The sequence below is a fragment of the Tiliqua scincoides genome, chromosome 11, assembly GCF_035046505.1.
Source record: "Tiliqua scincoides isolate rTilSci1 chromosome 11, rTilSci1.hap2, whole genome shotgun sequence".
NCBI lineage: Eukaryota > Metazoa > Chordata > Lepidosauria > Squamata > Scincidae > Tiliqua > Tiliqua scincoides.
In genome coordinates, this window is record NC_089831.1 from 13,131,483 (window position 1) to 13,148,732 (window position 17,250).

The 17,250-nt window shown below is 44.6% G+C and overlaps 1 protein-coding gene across 7 annotated transcripts; it reads right to left on the reverse strand.

Moving 5' to 3' along the window:
* Positions 1-942: 942 nt before the first annotated feature.
* YKT6 (YKT6 v-SNARE homolog) lies at positions 943-16,827 on the reverse strand. 7 transcript variants are annotated; one of them, XM_066639586.1, is made up of 10 exons: positions 16,769-16,807; positions 16,404-16,684; positions 13,978-14,161; positions 13,220-13,360; positions 10,827-10,909; positions 8,766-8,866; positions 6,607-6,711; positions 6,098-6,163; positions 4,115-4,216; positions 943-3,312 (listed from the first exon to the last, which is right to left on the reverse strand). In XM_066639586.1, exons 4-10 carry the CDS (start codon positions 13,321-13,323, stop codon positions 3,277-3,279), a joined length of 597 nt encoding a protein of 198 aa, XP_066495683.1. In that variant the 5' UTR covers positions 13,324-13,360; positions 13,978-14,161; positions 16,404-16,684; positions 16,769-16,807; the 3' UTR covers positions 943-3,276. The 7 variants fall into 7 exon arrangements, with proteins under 7 accessions (XP_066495683.1, XP_066495685.1, XP_066495684.1 ...); XM_066639588.1 differs by lacking the exon at positions 16,404-16,684 and having other exon boundaries at positions 16,769-16,820; XM_066639587.1 differs by lacking the exon at positions 16,404-16,684 and having other exon boundaries at positions 16,765-16,818.
* Between the last annotated feature and the right edge of the window lie 423 nt (positions 16,828-17,250).

Here is a 17,250-nt window from a genome sequence, read left to right on the forward strand (position 1 = left end):
TTCAGGGCAGAGTCTTATACTAAATGATTCAAGTCCAGATATACATCTACATATGTTCTAGACTTGTTTGCTCAATTGTAATAACTGGGACACTTAACCTGCAAGGGATGGATAGAAGTTTCCTACAGCTTTTATATGCAACATTCAGTTGCAACAGAAGGATTTGAAATAGCCATTAAAAATCTGACATAATCTAGTTGAACTTCCATATAGTTAGGGGATCTCATATTTATGATGAACAGCATAACCACCCATTTCTGGCTCTCACCAGCTGTCTCATGCCCCCCCCCCCCCGGACGTCTGTGCTTATCCCCACTCATGGTGCCCTTGCCAGCCTGCACAGCTATTACAAAGGAGGTGTGTTCAGCTTTTAGCCATGCAACTGAGTACCCAAGTAAAGGGGCCTATGGTGACTCTGCCAAATCTCTTCTGCACACTTGCTGCTGCCACCTTCCATAGGCCGAACCAGACGGATTCCCTTACACATTGTCTCCATGCTGGTCAGTAGAGATCAACATGGTCTTAGCACCCATCCCCTGAGAGATTCCACTCTCAGTTCAATTACATAAAAACCAACCACATGCTTTATGGAATACATTATAGCAGCAATTAAACCACAGACCGAAACTCGCACGGATCACGAGACACAGCCATTTTTGATCCATCAAGTGACAACTTTATCCACATAGGTATAATCCAGTAACCAGTACATACAGAAAAGTTAGGCAATATTAAAATACAATCTTTAATAAAAGCTTCCCCATTAGAAAGAGGATAGGAACAGATGGGAGCGTGTGAGCCTAGAGCTCAGATTAACCAATCAGCTTCTCTGGGCGAACCTCTGGAGTCTGTTTCATTCAAGAATGTGGAGTGGGGGGGGGGGAGACCTTTCTTCCAGACACAAGAAGTAACAGAGAACTCATCGCAGAGAACTCATCTCTACCCACCTTGTCTTTGCTTGGAGATCATTGTTCGATCAATAGAATCAAAGCTACAGCAACAGTCCAGAAAGGAAGGTGGGATGGAGTTTACAAAAACTTACAGGTGAGATGGAGTTTACAAAAAACATGACAGCCCTCAGGTCCATGGGAAGCAGAAAAAAGAGGAGGAAACATTAAGGCAGGTGATAACTGGCACCAAGAGGGATGCTGGATTGGTTCTGCCAACACAGCTCTGCATAATGCTGGTTCAAGTTATAGTTGGGCCAAAGAACATAACTTGGCCAGTCCCCTCCCAGGAGCAGAGAGCAAGTAAGTGTCCTAAACAGGTGGAGTCCCGGGACACGTGCCCGCACAAGTCAGCTCTTGAGAGCCCAGGGACTCTTCGTGGTTCATTTCACTACTTCAGCCCTGGGTTTGTTTTGTGTATGTGGTTTTTTTAAATCAGCAGCCAATACAGCTGCAGCAAAAGGCTTGCTTTTGTAATAGCTGGTTGCTCAAGAGGTTATGAGAATTAGTGGAGTCAAAACAACAAAAACCAGCTACAGCTTTCATAAAAAAGGAACACACACTCCTGCTCACAGTCCTGTCAAGAAGCCTCAGCCCTGAACCACCAATTGATAGTCCAATATATTTTTTACAATAACTGTTTGCAGTGCAATAGACTTATGAACCCCCTCTCTCACACCTGTTTGTGTGCTTCTCTAGAAAAGTGAAGAGGCAGTCAGCCATTTCCATTCAGTTATTAACACACACTCCACAAAATGGATGTATACTGTCCCTGTACTGTAACATTAAGAGCCAGTTGCTGAGTTTGCCCACAGCTTTGCACAACAGCACTTTTTACAGGGAGTGTGATATTTCCCAACAGTGACCATGGTTTCCTCTCTCAACACCCCTTGCCAGGCACAGCCTGAATTCAAGTGTTGTATTGAACACACACGCAACCTCCACAGAAAAGGCAGAAAAACCCACCAGAGGGTTGCCTCCCAGGATATAATGGCCTCAGAGCTCAGGCATCACTGACAAAAAGAGCATTAGCAACTAGGTTGTCTAGTATTTACATAAGATTAGCAAGCAGAGACACAAAACTGGCAGGTGGGGATGGGAAGGAATGTAGGCTCTGCCAAGAACATCACAAGACGACACCAAGATACACAACTTCAGCAGCCACACACTTATACCCCAACACAGGACAGGTCACACTTCACAAAAACTCTGGAACGGTTCCTAGTGCAAAGCGGCAGGTGGTGCTTCTGGGCACCGACACGACACCATCACCAATGGGCTACGGGTTAATACTATGGCAGACGCTGCCCAACAGCAGCCAGGAGTCAGGTGCCTGTGGTGGGGAGTAAACCAGGCTGTGCAGCGGTTCTTCCACGTCATGCGGAAGAACATGGCAAAGCAACACAAGCCACTGATTAAAAGTCGAAACTGTTCTGTAGATAAGCTCTCCCTAAATCAGCTCTGAGATGCACAAGCTTGCCAGCAAATGGTGCCACATCATGCCACCTTAACCAAATTGTTTTTGCCATATAGCTGTAGTGCTGGGTATGAACAATGAGCTATCGGCTCCTGCTCATCTTCTTGGCCAATGGAGTCTCAAAACAAGGAGAACTTTGCAGCCTGAATCAAGGACGACACCATCAAGTGTCTTCACAAATCCAAGCTTTTCCTAGGAATCTCTTTCCCTGCTTCCTTGAACCTCAACTGCTTGATTATATAAAAGCAGCACTGGTTTTTCAGTCCACCCCAGGTGTTTCACCTAAAAGGTCAGCCAACATATGATTCCTGGAGAACTCTGAATGGGTTAGAGGTTCACAGATTTCCATAACTAGTAAGGGACCTCTGAGAAAAAGGAAACTCATTGTTAAGTGCAACACTGAGACTTGAACCTTAAGATGGCTCTGTGTTACATAACAGTGAAAAATGCAGAGTTTTTGTCTGTTTGCAGGATTCAGAGGGAAGCTGGGCAATGAGACCCACATAGTCCAAAACAGTGGCTTTCAATCAGACTGCTAGAACAGGAGCCCCACCCCCTTGGTACCAGCACAAAAATTTACTCAGCATCTATCCTTGTACAGTACAAGCATCTTGAGTTCTAAAGATGCCACTTTTCCAAGAATTTAAAAAAAAAAAATAGATTAAATTTGTGAGGCCCAACCAAAGCGTCCCATTCCAGGCATCCAGTCTGGCTGAAGTGGCTAAATCTGGAAACAAGGATTGCCATTGTAGGTAGTTTGGGAGTGCATCTTCTTCCTGCCTCATTTCGAGAGTTCTGAATGCGAGTGAAGGCCTGATAGTCCAGAGCAGGTGGTGGGTTGCTGCCGGAGTGTCACATAATCTCACAGCAAGAGTTCTGCTTTCGGGCCTTAAAGGTTATTAAAAAGAAAAGCACACATTGACAGGCTTCCCCGTTAGACATTTCTACTAAGTAAAATCCTCAGAGGCCATTACCTTTACCGCATGGAAACTACCACATGCTACAAACGCAGCACAAGACACCTTGTCACCTCCAGCAAATGTTCCATTTTCCATGCCAGAACTTGTCAAAGAAATCCAAAGTTCTATAAATACCACCCACCTCCATTTTCCACCCTACAGATCTGTTCATTCTCTCCCCAAATTCCGTGCAGTAATCAAGCATCTGAACCGCCTCCTCTGCCTAGAACTTTTGACCAACATGCATTGCAAAAGACAAAATAATGTGGTTCCAAGGCTTCCCCCCCCCCCACAGAAAAGGACAGGCCCAATACTCTAATGCTTTCTAAAACATCAATTGGCAGCCATCCCCAAGCATCCTATTTCTGTATAATGAAGCAGTCCCTTCTATGGCCTCCTCTCCAACCCCCAAGTCTGAGGACCTATTGCAGTCACCTTGTGAATGGGTATAGAGAATTGCACTCCATTCAAAAGGAATCTGTTGCAAGATAGAACAGCACTACAAGAGCTCATAGGAGATGTACATCCAAGCTCGACAGAAGAGCTCAAAACTTCTACCTTAAGAGTCTTGATTTGCCTCTCACACTTTACTCAGAGTACACCAACACCACCCAACCAGCTGTGAACTCCAAAAACCCCATATTCTAATCCACATAATGCTGTGCTGCAAAGACCAATAGAATGCAGCTAAAATGAGACAATACTTCAGCCTCTGGCCAGAATATACTCACAGTTTTGTAGAAGGCTTTTGACTGTGTTCCAAGCACTTCAGATTTAGACACCAGGTCATCCAGTTTCTCTCCTCGTTCTAACAAAGACTCCATGGTATTGTGCTAAATAGATACAGAAAATGATGGAAGACAAAGGCTATACATTGTCAACAGCCCCAAGCTCAGATGCAGCCACAGGCAGCAAGACTAGGCCACAATCACAATACTATGTAGAGTCAAACTTCCTAGCTGTCCCTGAATCACAGACTCAAATTTTATGGAAAGGGGTTGTCCAGTTCCTGGTTTGCAATAAGCATAGTTTCTTCACCGACAGAAGATGCAAGCTAGATTTTTTTACATGCCACACACATCCAATTGCTCCACAGTCCTGTACTGCCACCACCACAAGTATTTATCTATCCCTTCCCCTCCATCACCTCAGTCCTTACCAGAAACCTCCATAAAATCCAAACCTGAAAACCAGGAACTTTCATGTTCCCATTTTTACTGAAAGAAAATCTTAAAGGACCCAGCTCAAGGTTCCAACTGTAGCATCAATAGAGTTTTTTTTTTTAATTTCTTGCCCAGAAAGGCTCACTTCATCACCAACCTTAAGGAAGGGAGAAAACATCTTACTCAAAGCTTATCCTGCTAGCTGATTTTTATACATTTGAGTTGTTATTTTTTGGTCTGTTTATTGTTCATTCGTTAAAATCTGGATGCAATGCCACATGCAGGACTCTGGAGGGCAGTGTAATGTCCAGACATCTGAAACCCTTTACCTGCTCTTTATGACCCTTGCAGGAGGTGTAGTCCTTAATGCTACTTCCTTCTTTCCCTTTCTCCACACTCTCTCTCTCTCCCAGACCATTGAAAGGGAAGAATGCAAACTGCTGGAGCTGTACCTCCACAATGGCAGACAGCATCCTCTCTCTCTCTCTCTCTCTCTCTCTCTCTCTCACACACACACACACACACACACACACACACACACACACGTGCGCGCGAAAATGGCTCTAGTGTTCTTTGTTCCAAAGCAGTAAAAACCTCTGATAAAAATCAGCAGATACATGTTTTTGGAAACTAGGGGCCCAATCCTATCCAATTTTCCAGCACTGGTGCAGCCGCAATGCAACCCAAAGGTAAGGGAACAAATGCTCCCATACTTTAAGGAGGCCTCTGGGACTGCCTCCCCACCACAGGATGCAGTGCATGCCCCATTGGCATGGCTGCACCGCAACTAGAAAATTGGACAGGATTGGGTCCTAAGTTTTTCTTCTGAAACCATAACCAGCCTCTGTTCCTATGTATATTTTACTGATGGCAAGAAACTAGCATGGTGGTGGAATTTACTATCAGCAAAGGGTCCTTCTACTGATTTATCTGCTTCCCCATCCCCTTTTCCAACAATGTTTTCTTCCAATATTATTCCTGGTGTACTTTTTTTTTTTTTTTTAATCTGATTGTATTCATGTCACATTCAGGGGTGGCAGAAAGGAGTTTCAAAGGAGTCTAAAGTATTTCAAATGAATTAGAGAAATATCAATTCTGCCTGACCAGGGAAATTTGATGTGGGAATTGACTGCAGTGGGGGGGGGGGGCTCCCTGTATAGTCATTTATGCAAGTTTACAGAATGGTAGGTGTATTAGAATGCTTTGCAGGGCTGGCAAGGCAGAAAGGAAGGCAGCTACCTAGCTGCAAAAGCCCCACTACCTGCTAGTTTCTGGTCATCAATTTGTGTGTTATCAGATATGGTTCAGTAGCTGAAAACATAAATTTGAAATAACAGCAACTATATTAATTACAAACATTTTGCCAATATGAGGAGTGCAATTTATGGAAATTGGCTGCCAACCGTACGCAAGTGAAAAAACCTTTGTGAACCACTGACACAGAGAGTGCTTGTTTGAAAGTGTTTCCATTGTAAGTCACACCTCACAAAAAGCACTTACACAGCACCCTGACAATTCTAAGAAGCTATGAGGAAAAAAAGTGTCCCCTACCAGGATGATTTTGGTCTCGTCCAGCTCAGCTTGCACTTTTGTCATGGCATCTGCCTCACGGGGATTCTTAAAGAGGAACACATAATTTTGTTACAGATGTCACTGCAGCGGAGACACCAGAGATCATCACTGAAAGGATTTTAGCTTCATGTTGGGCACAAAGGAAAACGCATTTCTTCTTCCAAGCCATCGCAGACACACGGCCCAAATCATACAACCCAACATTTACACAGAGGAGGAAATTTGATTTTCAGGTTTTTTAAATCCCATGTTTGGGTGCTCTGTTCTCTGGAAACAATGCTCCCTCTACTTACACATCATTTGAAAGACTAGATGTAGCCAAGTCAGCAGAATTGAGATTACTGGCCAAGCAGCACCTTACATCACAACATGTATTCGCTCGTGATTAAAACATGGGGAAATTTGGCTTAAGAGCTCCAGCGGGTTGTGGAGCTGTCTTGCTCAGACCCCCAAGCAGTTTCAAACTTATCACTCAGTCTGAACCATACCTGGTATTTACTAAGATAACCATCTAATGCTGTGTAGTTTATCGTGGTTGGAGTTCCAGAGGGCCAGTCTATCCTATCGACCTGCTTAGAGAACTCATCTAGAACCTAAAAAGCAAATTAACAAGAGAAATCCAGTTACCTGCCAGCACACAAACACATTTAACAGAAAAGTCTTTCATCCTCCAAAGAACAGAAGTGAAATAAAATGAATGCTAACCTGTCACATTTGCCTGCAGCCTAGAAAGGCTTGTGGGACAAGTCTCGATTGCTGTGCTCTCCCCCAGGTACTATGGTAAAATCCATAGAACTATGCTCAAGAACATACTGATGGCCCAATCCTATCCAGCTTTTCAGTGCCAATGCAGCCATGCCAATGGGGAATACACTGCATCCTGCAGTGTGGGGGCAGTCATGGAGGCCTCTTCAAAGGTAAGAGAACATTTGTTCCCTTACCTTAGAGCTGCACTGCAGCTGTGTCAGTGCTAGAAAGCCCAACGGCCCGAAGGCTGCAATCCTATGCCCACTTTCTTGAGTGTAAGCCCCACTGAATGTAGACAGCCTTGCTTCTGAATAAGCGTGTACAGAATAAGCAATGTAAGATGCTCACAGGTAGCCCAAACCTAACCCGTGCTGGAACAGGCAGGCCAGCCCCATATCTAACATGGGGTTCAGGCTGGCTGCAGCACAACCCAGGGCAAGGGGAATCAATTCCTTCTACCCCAGGTAATGCAGAAACAGCCTAAATGGGGCAATTCGGACCTGCACCACCTAAAGAGCTGGCGCAGATCCAAGCGGCCCAGCACTAGCCGGGCTTCCAGGGAAGAGGTTAAAGATCTGATCTAAGTGTCAGATCCTGGTTCCACCCCCTCCCAGGCCTGGCTCACCCACGGGCCCACCCACCCTCCTCCTGACCTCCCCAGACCACTGTGCTGGCAGGCCTGCTGCTGGCACGAACTCACTGGTCCCAGAACTTGCTCTAGTGCAAGGAGACTGGTGTGCATCCTTGCATCAGCCTCCCCAATTCTCAAGGAGGTGAAGACATGCCTTACATGCCTAAGTGTTGGTGACACTTCCTGGCCAGCCCAAGGACTTGCACTCACCCAAGAGTGACCCAGGATTGAATCCTAAGTTTTGTAATCAGTATCATCATCAGCATCCACTTTCCCAACATAAGTTCTGTACTAGAATAGTTACTCTCCTCAACACAGCCAAAAGGTGCACTGTTTTGATTTTGAAACAGACTTCTACTAACAAAAGTCTGCTTTTTTTGGTCTGATATTGAAGCTGAAAGCATTGGGTACTTTCAGCTCTTAAAGCTAAACAGGTGTGTGCCTATCCAGCACCAAACTGGATAGGAAACTGTCTGGAAACCTCACATATGCTGCCCTGAACACCTCTGAAGAGAATCAGCATACAAAGCAACCAAGGGCTCACCTTGACAATATCTGTCAATATCTGTTTGCTTACCTTGACAATATCAAGAAAACAAATTTTGGTAGAATGCTCCAGTCAAATGCTCCATAAGCAGACTCTAGCTAAATTCAAGCATCACATCACAGGATGCTTAGCTATGACTGGGTGTGAGATCCACATTGAAAAATTGTAGTTTGCAATCAGCTGGGAAGCCATAATTTTTTTGAAAGCATGGTATAAAGAGTTTCTAAGCCACAGTCTAAGCTAACTATGGTTTGACACAATGTCTGAATCAACAAGTCATAGTTATGGCCATTGTTCTGCAGCATGGAGGTGGGAGTGAACTTAGGAAGCCAAATGTTGAGAAGTCAGAATAAAATCGCAGACAAACAGCCTGAAACCACAGATTACTTGCTTTGTGTCTAGAAACGCAAACCATGGTTTGGTAATATGTCTGAGTTGAGTCAATGTTTTTGGCTGCAATCCAATGTACACTTATTAGAAAATAAATCCTTTCATATGCCATTTACTGCTGAATTATCACACTTTGGGCTACACTAGATGACAGCTGTTTAGTTCTGAAAGTAGAGGCTGCAATCCTATACACACTTACATCGGACTAAATCCCACTGAATCCAATGGAGCTTACTTCTGAGTAGACACACTTAGGATTGTGCTGTAAAGCTTATACCACATGCTCTCATATAACTTATCTGCAAATCACTGTAGTGCTATCTTGTGCTTACCTTCTCTAACAAGGTGAAACAAACTCTGGGTGGATACTCATTGTCTGCAATCACCACTCCAGCCAACCCATCATTCCTCACATAAACATGGCAGAGATATTCTGAAGCAGAGAAAAAAAGCAAGATTCATATTGGTTTCAATACAAAAATTGCTTCATGTCCAAGTTTGAGAATCATGGAAACTACAAATTCATCTAGATCTTCATTTCAACATCACATATTTAGGTAGGTAGCTTGATTTTCTTTCTCGGCTTCAAGATAAAAAGAAATATGCCTCCCAGTGAAAGGAGAATGTAAATTTCCTTTGCCGGTTTAGAGCAGCATCCAAACAGGATGAGAAAGAATTTTTCGGGTGGTACTGTGCAGGATAAGAGCTGCAGTGTCCCCATTAAATTATTCATGGTCCTGTGAATGCTAATGTGGCATCTAGTCAGATCATCCCAATCCTGCACCATCAAATTATTTATACAAGGAAAAGGGGCATAAATGGAGAAAAATAAAATGAATGAGGAGAAACTAAAGGGGAAAGGGCAAAGAAAGGGTAGGCAGGGGAAGAAGGATCCGTACAAGACACAGAAGACTATCCTCCCCAGGCACTGCCAACCCATCCTCAAAGTTTTTCCATAGCTAGGAGAATTAAATAGCTTTAAAACATGTGTGCAGTTTTATATTCTTATCTTGGAATTCTGATGTTTTCATTTTTTTAAAAAAAAGGAAATAAGGAGCATCGGTACAAAGGCTATAAAGTCTGGCTGGCACAGGCCTGCCAATGTCCAAGGCAGTATGCCAAACACTGTCCCCTGTATCCAATGATGTGCCAGCCTCTGCTCCTCCCACTCTCCAGCTCAACACTCTTTTCCTCATTTCCTCTTCCTCTCTGGCCCCATCTTCCATTTTCAATCCAAGGAATGGAAGGAGAAGCAGTGGAGGCAAGTAGGCAAGGATGGGTGACCCCCACCAGGCTACTGCCTGAGGCAATCACATCAGTTGGACTCACAGACTGCTATAAACGTGCAGTGAAGTTCAGGAATGACATAAGATAGGCCAGGGCCAGAAAGATCCCAACAGGCTGTGACAGTATATCAAGTCTGGTGGCCAGGATGAGTCAGACAGGATGAAGCTGCTATTACGGAATGCTGCGGCAAACTCAGAACTCCTGTATAACTGGAGCAATAAGTCAACAGAGGGAGGTAACCTGTCAGGCAGGTTCCTGCAGCCACTCAGTGTTCTACTATAAAAGGCTGGAAATATGTCAGAAGGTTGACACATCTCAGTGGCAATTCAGGGCCCAATCCTGTCCAATTTTCCAGTACTGGTGCAGCTGCAATGCAGCCCCAAGGGAAGGGAACAAATGTTTCCATACCTTGAGGAGGCCTCTGTGACAGCTTTCCCACCACAGGCTGCAGAGTATGTCCCATTGGCACAGCTGCACCAGCACTGGAAAACTAGATAGGATGGGGCCCTCAATCAGGAAGGAAGTCTAGACTCTCTGCCTCTCTGTCACTGTCTCACATTAATGTACATACTTTGGTCAAAGACCAAAATGGATGGCCAGGATGAGACCATTACAATTACTATAACCTGGACAGCAATAGCCATTTTGTAAACAACTCCTCAGTTAGATGTATTTAAAAGGTGTTTAAACTCAACCAAGTTAGTCCAAGGGCAAAATAAGTTAGGGCCCAATCCTATCCAATTTTCCAGTGCCGGTGCTGCTGTGCCAATGGGGCATGCACTGCATCTTGTCATGGGGCAGCAGTCAAAGAGGTCCCCTTAAGGTATGGGAACATCTGTTCCCAGCTACAGCAGCTGTTGTATAAAATGCAAGTGAGGTCCAAGCAGAGACTGGCACATCTCTTGGAATAAAGAGGGCAGTGTTTGGCATGTCGTGGAACATTTGGAAATGTAAACTCTTATTTAAAACAGAAACGCAGTTAGTAATTCACAGCCCAATCCCATGCATGTCTACTCAGAAGTAAGTCCCATTAGTGTCAATGAGGCTTACTCCCAGGAAAGTGTGGATAGGATTGGGCTGTCAGACCCCTATGCCCCCACTCTCACCTTGTTCCTTTACAGAAGACCTGCTGCCTGGCTCTGAACGCTCGACTATCAGCTGGCTTGTGAAGGTCATGAATTCCTGAATGCTGAAAACAAAAAATAAAGGGCATGCCCCCACTTTACTTATCAAAGTGCCTCATATTCGCCAAATAAATTGTTTGGGAACCACAGAGATTCAACAGAGAAATGCAATATTGTTACCAGCAACACTGCAATATACACTCACTGCAGAACATTAAGAAAAGAATCATAAAATAAGACTACTTCATTCTCAAAACAGGATGCAAAAGATTTCATCTGATTCAAGTTGGTTGGAACCCAACTAGTAACTGAGCAAAGAAAAAAGCATTTCTGCTTAGGCAGAAGAGGTGAGATTCCACTGGTAGGCACCAATATCATACCCCACACAATTCCTAAGGGTCAGCATTCCAAGGGGCCATGGGATGGAGTGGGAAAGCACCTTTCTGAGAACAGCCTGCTGCTCACATGTCTCTGGATCCCAGCCAAAGAACAATTGGATTTTCAAAGTCACCCTTCAGATCCACACCCCACCACACACTAGCATCAGCAGGTTCAAACTTCCACCCAACCTGTTAACTTCTGGACTTTGCAATGCCTTGTTGTCTCCAGAAGCTCCATCAAACCCCCACATGGGGGAGCACCAAATGGCATCACACTGCCAAAACACAGATATGGCATCCCGCCGCTAGGGCACAATGCTGGGGACAACTGTCAGCCTCCTGAAAATCCTCACAAGTAGGTGCTGTGCCAGGGAATGAGCCTTGCCACAAGAAGGCAGCAGGCTGGTGGTAGACGCAACAGCAGAGGTAGAGGACCTTGAGTGCATCTTTGGCAATGCTTTCTCTTTGACTCCTCATTGCAGGATGAGGGCCTTTACACCCTTGGGCAACACAGCCCCTTTAATCATGGGGTAGGGCCAAGTAAGCAAGAGAAGGAACTAGGAAGAGATGGATCCCCCAAGGGAGGACCCAGAGCTACATAAGGAAGGGCTGATGATAAGGTATCCTCTGGACAGGCTATATAGTAGTGCTGCCCCAGCCAAGAGCCAGAAGACTGGTGAAGGAGGCTGTGGCAACCCTCTCTCCTTGCTGAATTGAACTCTTAGGCCCAAACAGATACTTGTTGCTTAGCCAGTACTCTGTTCTTTGACTTTAGGACCAAGTGAGTTCCAGACACTGGAGGGGTGCATCCCTCTTGCAATGACTCTGCCTGGATGGAGAGAGCAGAAGTGTATAAAACTCAAGTCCTGTTAGCCAAGTAGTTTGATGACAGCCTCTACCTATCAGGTATGTTAAACTGTTGTCTAAGGAGTGTTGTGTACCAACTTAATGGAAGTCTACAAAAGTTTTAGAAAGCTAGCCTGAGGGTTGGGAACAAATCTCAGTACAAAAGCAAACTACTATAAGTGATGTCTTTGCAAGATGTTCCTTTCTCATGTTCTAGGTATTTATTTACAGTCCCCAACTTAATATTCACAGCTGGAAAAATAGTGGACAAGAGTATAACCAAGGAACTTACCTTAGTCCTTACTAAGGTGTCCTTACTAACACCTTAGTTAGTGGGACAACAGAGCAGATAAGTTATGCACACTCAAGGCTGTTTTATCTACATGGGAAGAGACAGACACACCCCATTCTGAGTGGAGCTTCTTTTTCTGCCCTCTGCTTTTATTGTTCCTTAGTTGTTTAAATGTGTTTATGAGCCACTAGCCATCTGGCAAAGAGTAATATAGAAGTGCTAAGTGTACATCCTAAAATAAACTGTTCAGATTGGTGAAAGCAATAAAGTTTTGGATGCCTTAAATTTTATATGAAATATAAGAAAATGTAAACTGGACCTTCAGCTTCCAAAGTAATTATATACTGGCTGAACAAGTTACACACACTTATTTGGGAGTAAAATCTTTTTCATGTCAGTGACACTAACATAAAGTAAACGTTTATCCCTATATTCTGAAAACACATTCACAGATAAACACAAAGTGAAATTATTTAAGCAAAAGTACAGGCAGTGAGTTTACCATAATGTTTGCTGTACAAGTAAATATTTTCCATCACCAAAATAATTGTTTTCATCAGCAACCTATATAAAAAGGTCTCATTAAGCTGAACATCTTGAATTCCACGTAAACCTTGGCTGTAGCGCTTCTTAATTGTAGCTGCTGGTTGTAGCATTTTGTTTTAGGAGTTGCTTATGCGGTATTCGTTTGTTGTAATCCTATTGGCTGCCTTGACAATGTGTTTGATACAGTAAAATAAAAATCCCTGTAAGTAAGATCTTGAAAGGGACTTCACAGAACAAACTCTCTAAATGGAACACAGCAACTCATCCAAACTGGAAGACCCAGTAACCACACCAAAACAGTAGGGACATACCTTGATCTCTGGAAGAAGCTAAAGGATGACACATCATAGGCAGCTTTCAGTAAATGCACTTTGGGATCTCCTTTGTAAAGGACACTTAGACTATAAAGCTTCATCTTTGCACTTATTTATGCTTCTCCAATTCTTGGTGACCTGAACAAAGGATGAAGGAAACACACAAAAATAAAGTCCTTTCAGAATGAAAATACAAGATATTAAATGCAACAACACTGAAGTTGAATGTCATTAGGTGCTCATAACTAATCTTCTGATCCACCTCCCAACAGAATCATTTTTACACTCTAAAAAATGAAGTACATATCATACGCATACATACTTGGAAATAAATCTTATTCATGCCTGTGACACTTACATATGTGAAAGTAATGGATTACAGTCAGACTTTGAAAACACATTCACAGATTATGCTCAATTTAGAGAGAGCATTCAATGTAATATACAATCACAGGTCTCCCACTAAAAAAAGTTAAACGTGGAACAAGTAATCATATAGAACCATTTCACAACCTCTCTCAAGTGTCCCCTGATTTGTTTGTTTTTTTAAATTAACCCCATCCCTATACCATTGTAAAATAAACTGCAGCTTCCAATGTAATTATATTTTCTGACTGGACAAGCTATTCAAGAACTGCCCAGAGTTAAAAGGCAACAGGAAACACAAGCACCCAGCAAAGATTTTAGCAATGGACAAAGACCAGGGCCTGATGAGATCATTTGCAAGGGCAATATTATGTAGTCATGGAGCTCACCTTTAAGTAACTACAACTTAAAATTACAATGGCCTGTTTGTTTTCAAATAAGGATTTTATTTTGTTGTGTGTTGTAACTTAGCCACTCCCAAACTGATGTGAAAGATAGAAATTGAAATAATTTTGCCATTAAGTCACTTCTGCCCAACGTTGCATATACGAAACAGGGATCAAATGTGTACACCTGTGGGTTGAGCAGAAATGGGTTAATATTACATCACAATCTCTGTGCATCTTTGTTTATGTTTAACATTGGTTTTTTTAAGTCAAGGCAGTACATATACAGCTTTATGCTACAGTGATATAAGTGACAGATAAACATCTGCTAAGCTCTACAGAGCTGGAAAATGAGTAGTCTGTAAAAGATGAGATAAGTTTCAAGGGTTTGGAGAAATCATGATCACCTGCTCTGGGGATCAAGCAGAGGCTGTGTGGAAAAACTGTCTCAAACAGGGGCCCAGCAGGGGAAAGGAGAGAAGCAGGAACTATGTGTGATCCCAGCCTTTCAAGGCAAACCCTTGACAATACATCAGCTCCCTAAGGTTTCAGCTCTGAAAAATAGAAACTCTTGTGGCTGCTTACAGCCCAATCCTATCCACACTTTCCTGGGAGTAAGCCCCATTGACTCAAATAGGACTTACTTCTGAGTAGACATGCATAGGATTGGTCTTCAAGCAATCTGTTCTTGAAATCTGATCTTCCTGTGATAGGTGCTTTCTTGGACTACAGTCCATAGGTGCATGATAAGTTATGTTTGACATATGTTGCATGTGCATACACATGCACAAGTTCTATGTGCTGACAATTAGATTGCAAATGGTGGGTACCGAGGGCCATAAAATGCAAGGAGTACTCGTATATCTCTATGTAAAGCTCAAATGTATACAAGATAAGTCCAGCAACAATCACTCCTGCTTCGAGTTATCAATGTGCTTATCCTGTATGCAGCTGATAACTATTATACTGCTTGCATTTCACCCTGCATTTTTTCTCCATACACGGCTGTGCATGTCATTCCCAACTGTTAACACCTCATTCATCTGATAGAGTGGGGCCGTAATCTAGGAAAGCTTCTACCACAATAACTCTGTTACAGAAAAAGCAAAGAGGTAGCTTGTGGTAGGTTATTTATTTAAAAGATTTATACTCTGCCTTTCCTCTGCTGAAGCAGATGCCCAAGGCAGCTTATAATTTCAAACTTTAAACAAACACCACAATATACAATAAATAAAAACAAAATTAGAACATAAAGAAGCATAGGGAATAGATAGATGACAACACACACAAGACTAAACAGAAATGTTTTGCGCCCTCTCTGAAAAGCCAGGAGGGAGGGCGTAGTTCTTAGTTCCCTGGTATGGAATTCCATAATTGTGGTGCCACTACAGAGTAAACCTGCCCCCATCCCTCTAACTTAGGATAAAGGTGGCACTCAAAAGAGTGCCCCCTCTAATGACCTAAGAGATCAAACCTTAGAGATAGGATTGTAGCCTTAGCCTCTAACTCAGTGATTTTCAACCTTTTTCATCTCACAGCACACTGACAAGGCACTAAAATTTTCAAGACACTCCATCAGGTTTTTGACAATTGGCAAGGCACACCATGCTGCCAGTGGGGGCTCACGTCTCCCATTGGCCCTATTAATAAATGACCATCCCCAAATTCCTGTGGCACACCTGTGGGCCACTCGCAGCACACCAGTGTGCCATGGCACAGTGGTTGAAAATGGCTGCTCTAACCTAACCATGCCTCCAAGTGAAGAGTTGCCAAATTCATCCCCCTGCTTCAAACCTTACTGCCACTTAACAGCGGCTATATGAGGAAGACATGTTGGCAGTTGGGGGCCATTTTGACATCTATAGCTCCCCCCACAACTGTCATCTACTGGATAAGGGGAACACCCCATGGGGGAGCACCATTTACATCTGAGGGAATGCTTTCTACATCAGTGCTATTTAAATCAGGTATGCTTTTGGATAAAGGGAACACTCCATGGGTAAGGGGAAGAGCATACCTGTTCCCCTTACCCAAGAAAATACCTGACGTAGTGCTCCCCCGTGGGGTGTTCCCATGGGTAAGGGGACACTTTTCTTGGGAAAAGGGGCACCCCATAGGGGAGTGCTGTTTATATAACAAATTCTCCTAGGCCTACAGTAAAGGGAACAGGTATACTCTTCCCCTTACCCAAGAAAAGTTCCCATTACCCATACCCAAGACCAAGTCTGATGTGTGAACAGTGTTCCCCACCCTTATCTAAGAAAAGTTCCCCTTACCCACAGGGTGCTTCCCTTACCCAATAGATGACAGTTGGGGGGGGGCTGTAGATGTCAAAATGGCCCCCAACTGTCATCTGCTGGGTAAGGGAACACCCCATGGGTAAGGGGAACAGGCATGCTCTTCCCCTTACCCAAGAAAAGTGTGCTTACCCGTGGGGTGCCCCCCACCTAAGAGCCTCCCTGATGTAAGCAGTGCTCCCCCATGGAGGGCCCCCTTACCCCAGGCGGCGCCCCATGGGGGGGCCGCTGCCCCCATCAGGGGGGCTCCCTGCTCTTGAAGGGAGGCCTGGGAGCCTCGACCTGAAGGGCAGGGGGGCTGACCCCAAACAGGCGGGGGGGGGGTCTGTGGAGGGGGGACTGAGTGGAACTCGCTTCCCCAGGCTCAGGGACCTGCTCTGGAGCGCAGCTTCTCCTCCAGGGCCGAGCAGGACCTGCAAGGGGGAAGGAGAGAAGGTGAGCTCGGGGGGGGGGGCAGGAGGCCCAGGCGACCCCCACCCACCAACCGCCTCACCCACTTCGCCGCCGCCTCCTCCGCCACCAGCTGTGAGGAAAACCAGGCACGCCCTTCGACCCGGAAGCACAGCACCGGAAACCGGAAGCTCTGCCAACTCGACGGCGGTTGGGTCCTCTGAGTTGGCAACTCCTAGAGCGGCTACCCACCCCCCGCACACAAAAGGCTGAACTTCCGGTCCACGTCGAATGCGGTAAACCCTTAAAACGTGAAACGTTTATAGCTCCCGAAGTCAGTTCGGAAGGGCGGTGTTTTTTTTCTTAACTTCGTTTGCTTTGGGTTCAAAAAAAAGCCTTTGGTTGCTATGGGCAACGCTCACTTCCTGTCTCACCAGGCCGCCTCGCCCGTTAAACCGGAAGAGAGAGAGAGAGAGTGTGTGTGTGTGTGTGTGTGTTTGCGGTGCCGTACTGCGCATGCGTTGGGGCTAAGGCTATGCTAGACAGGACAAGCCACGTGCTTGTAAGTAGAGATAGGAAACGTAGACCG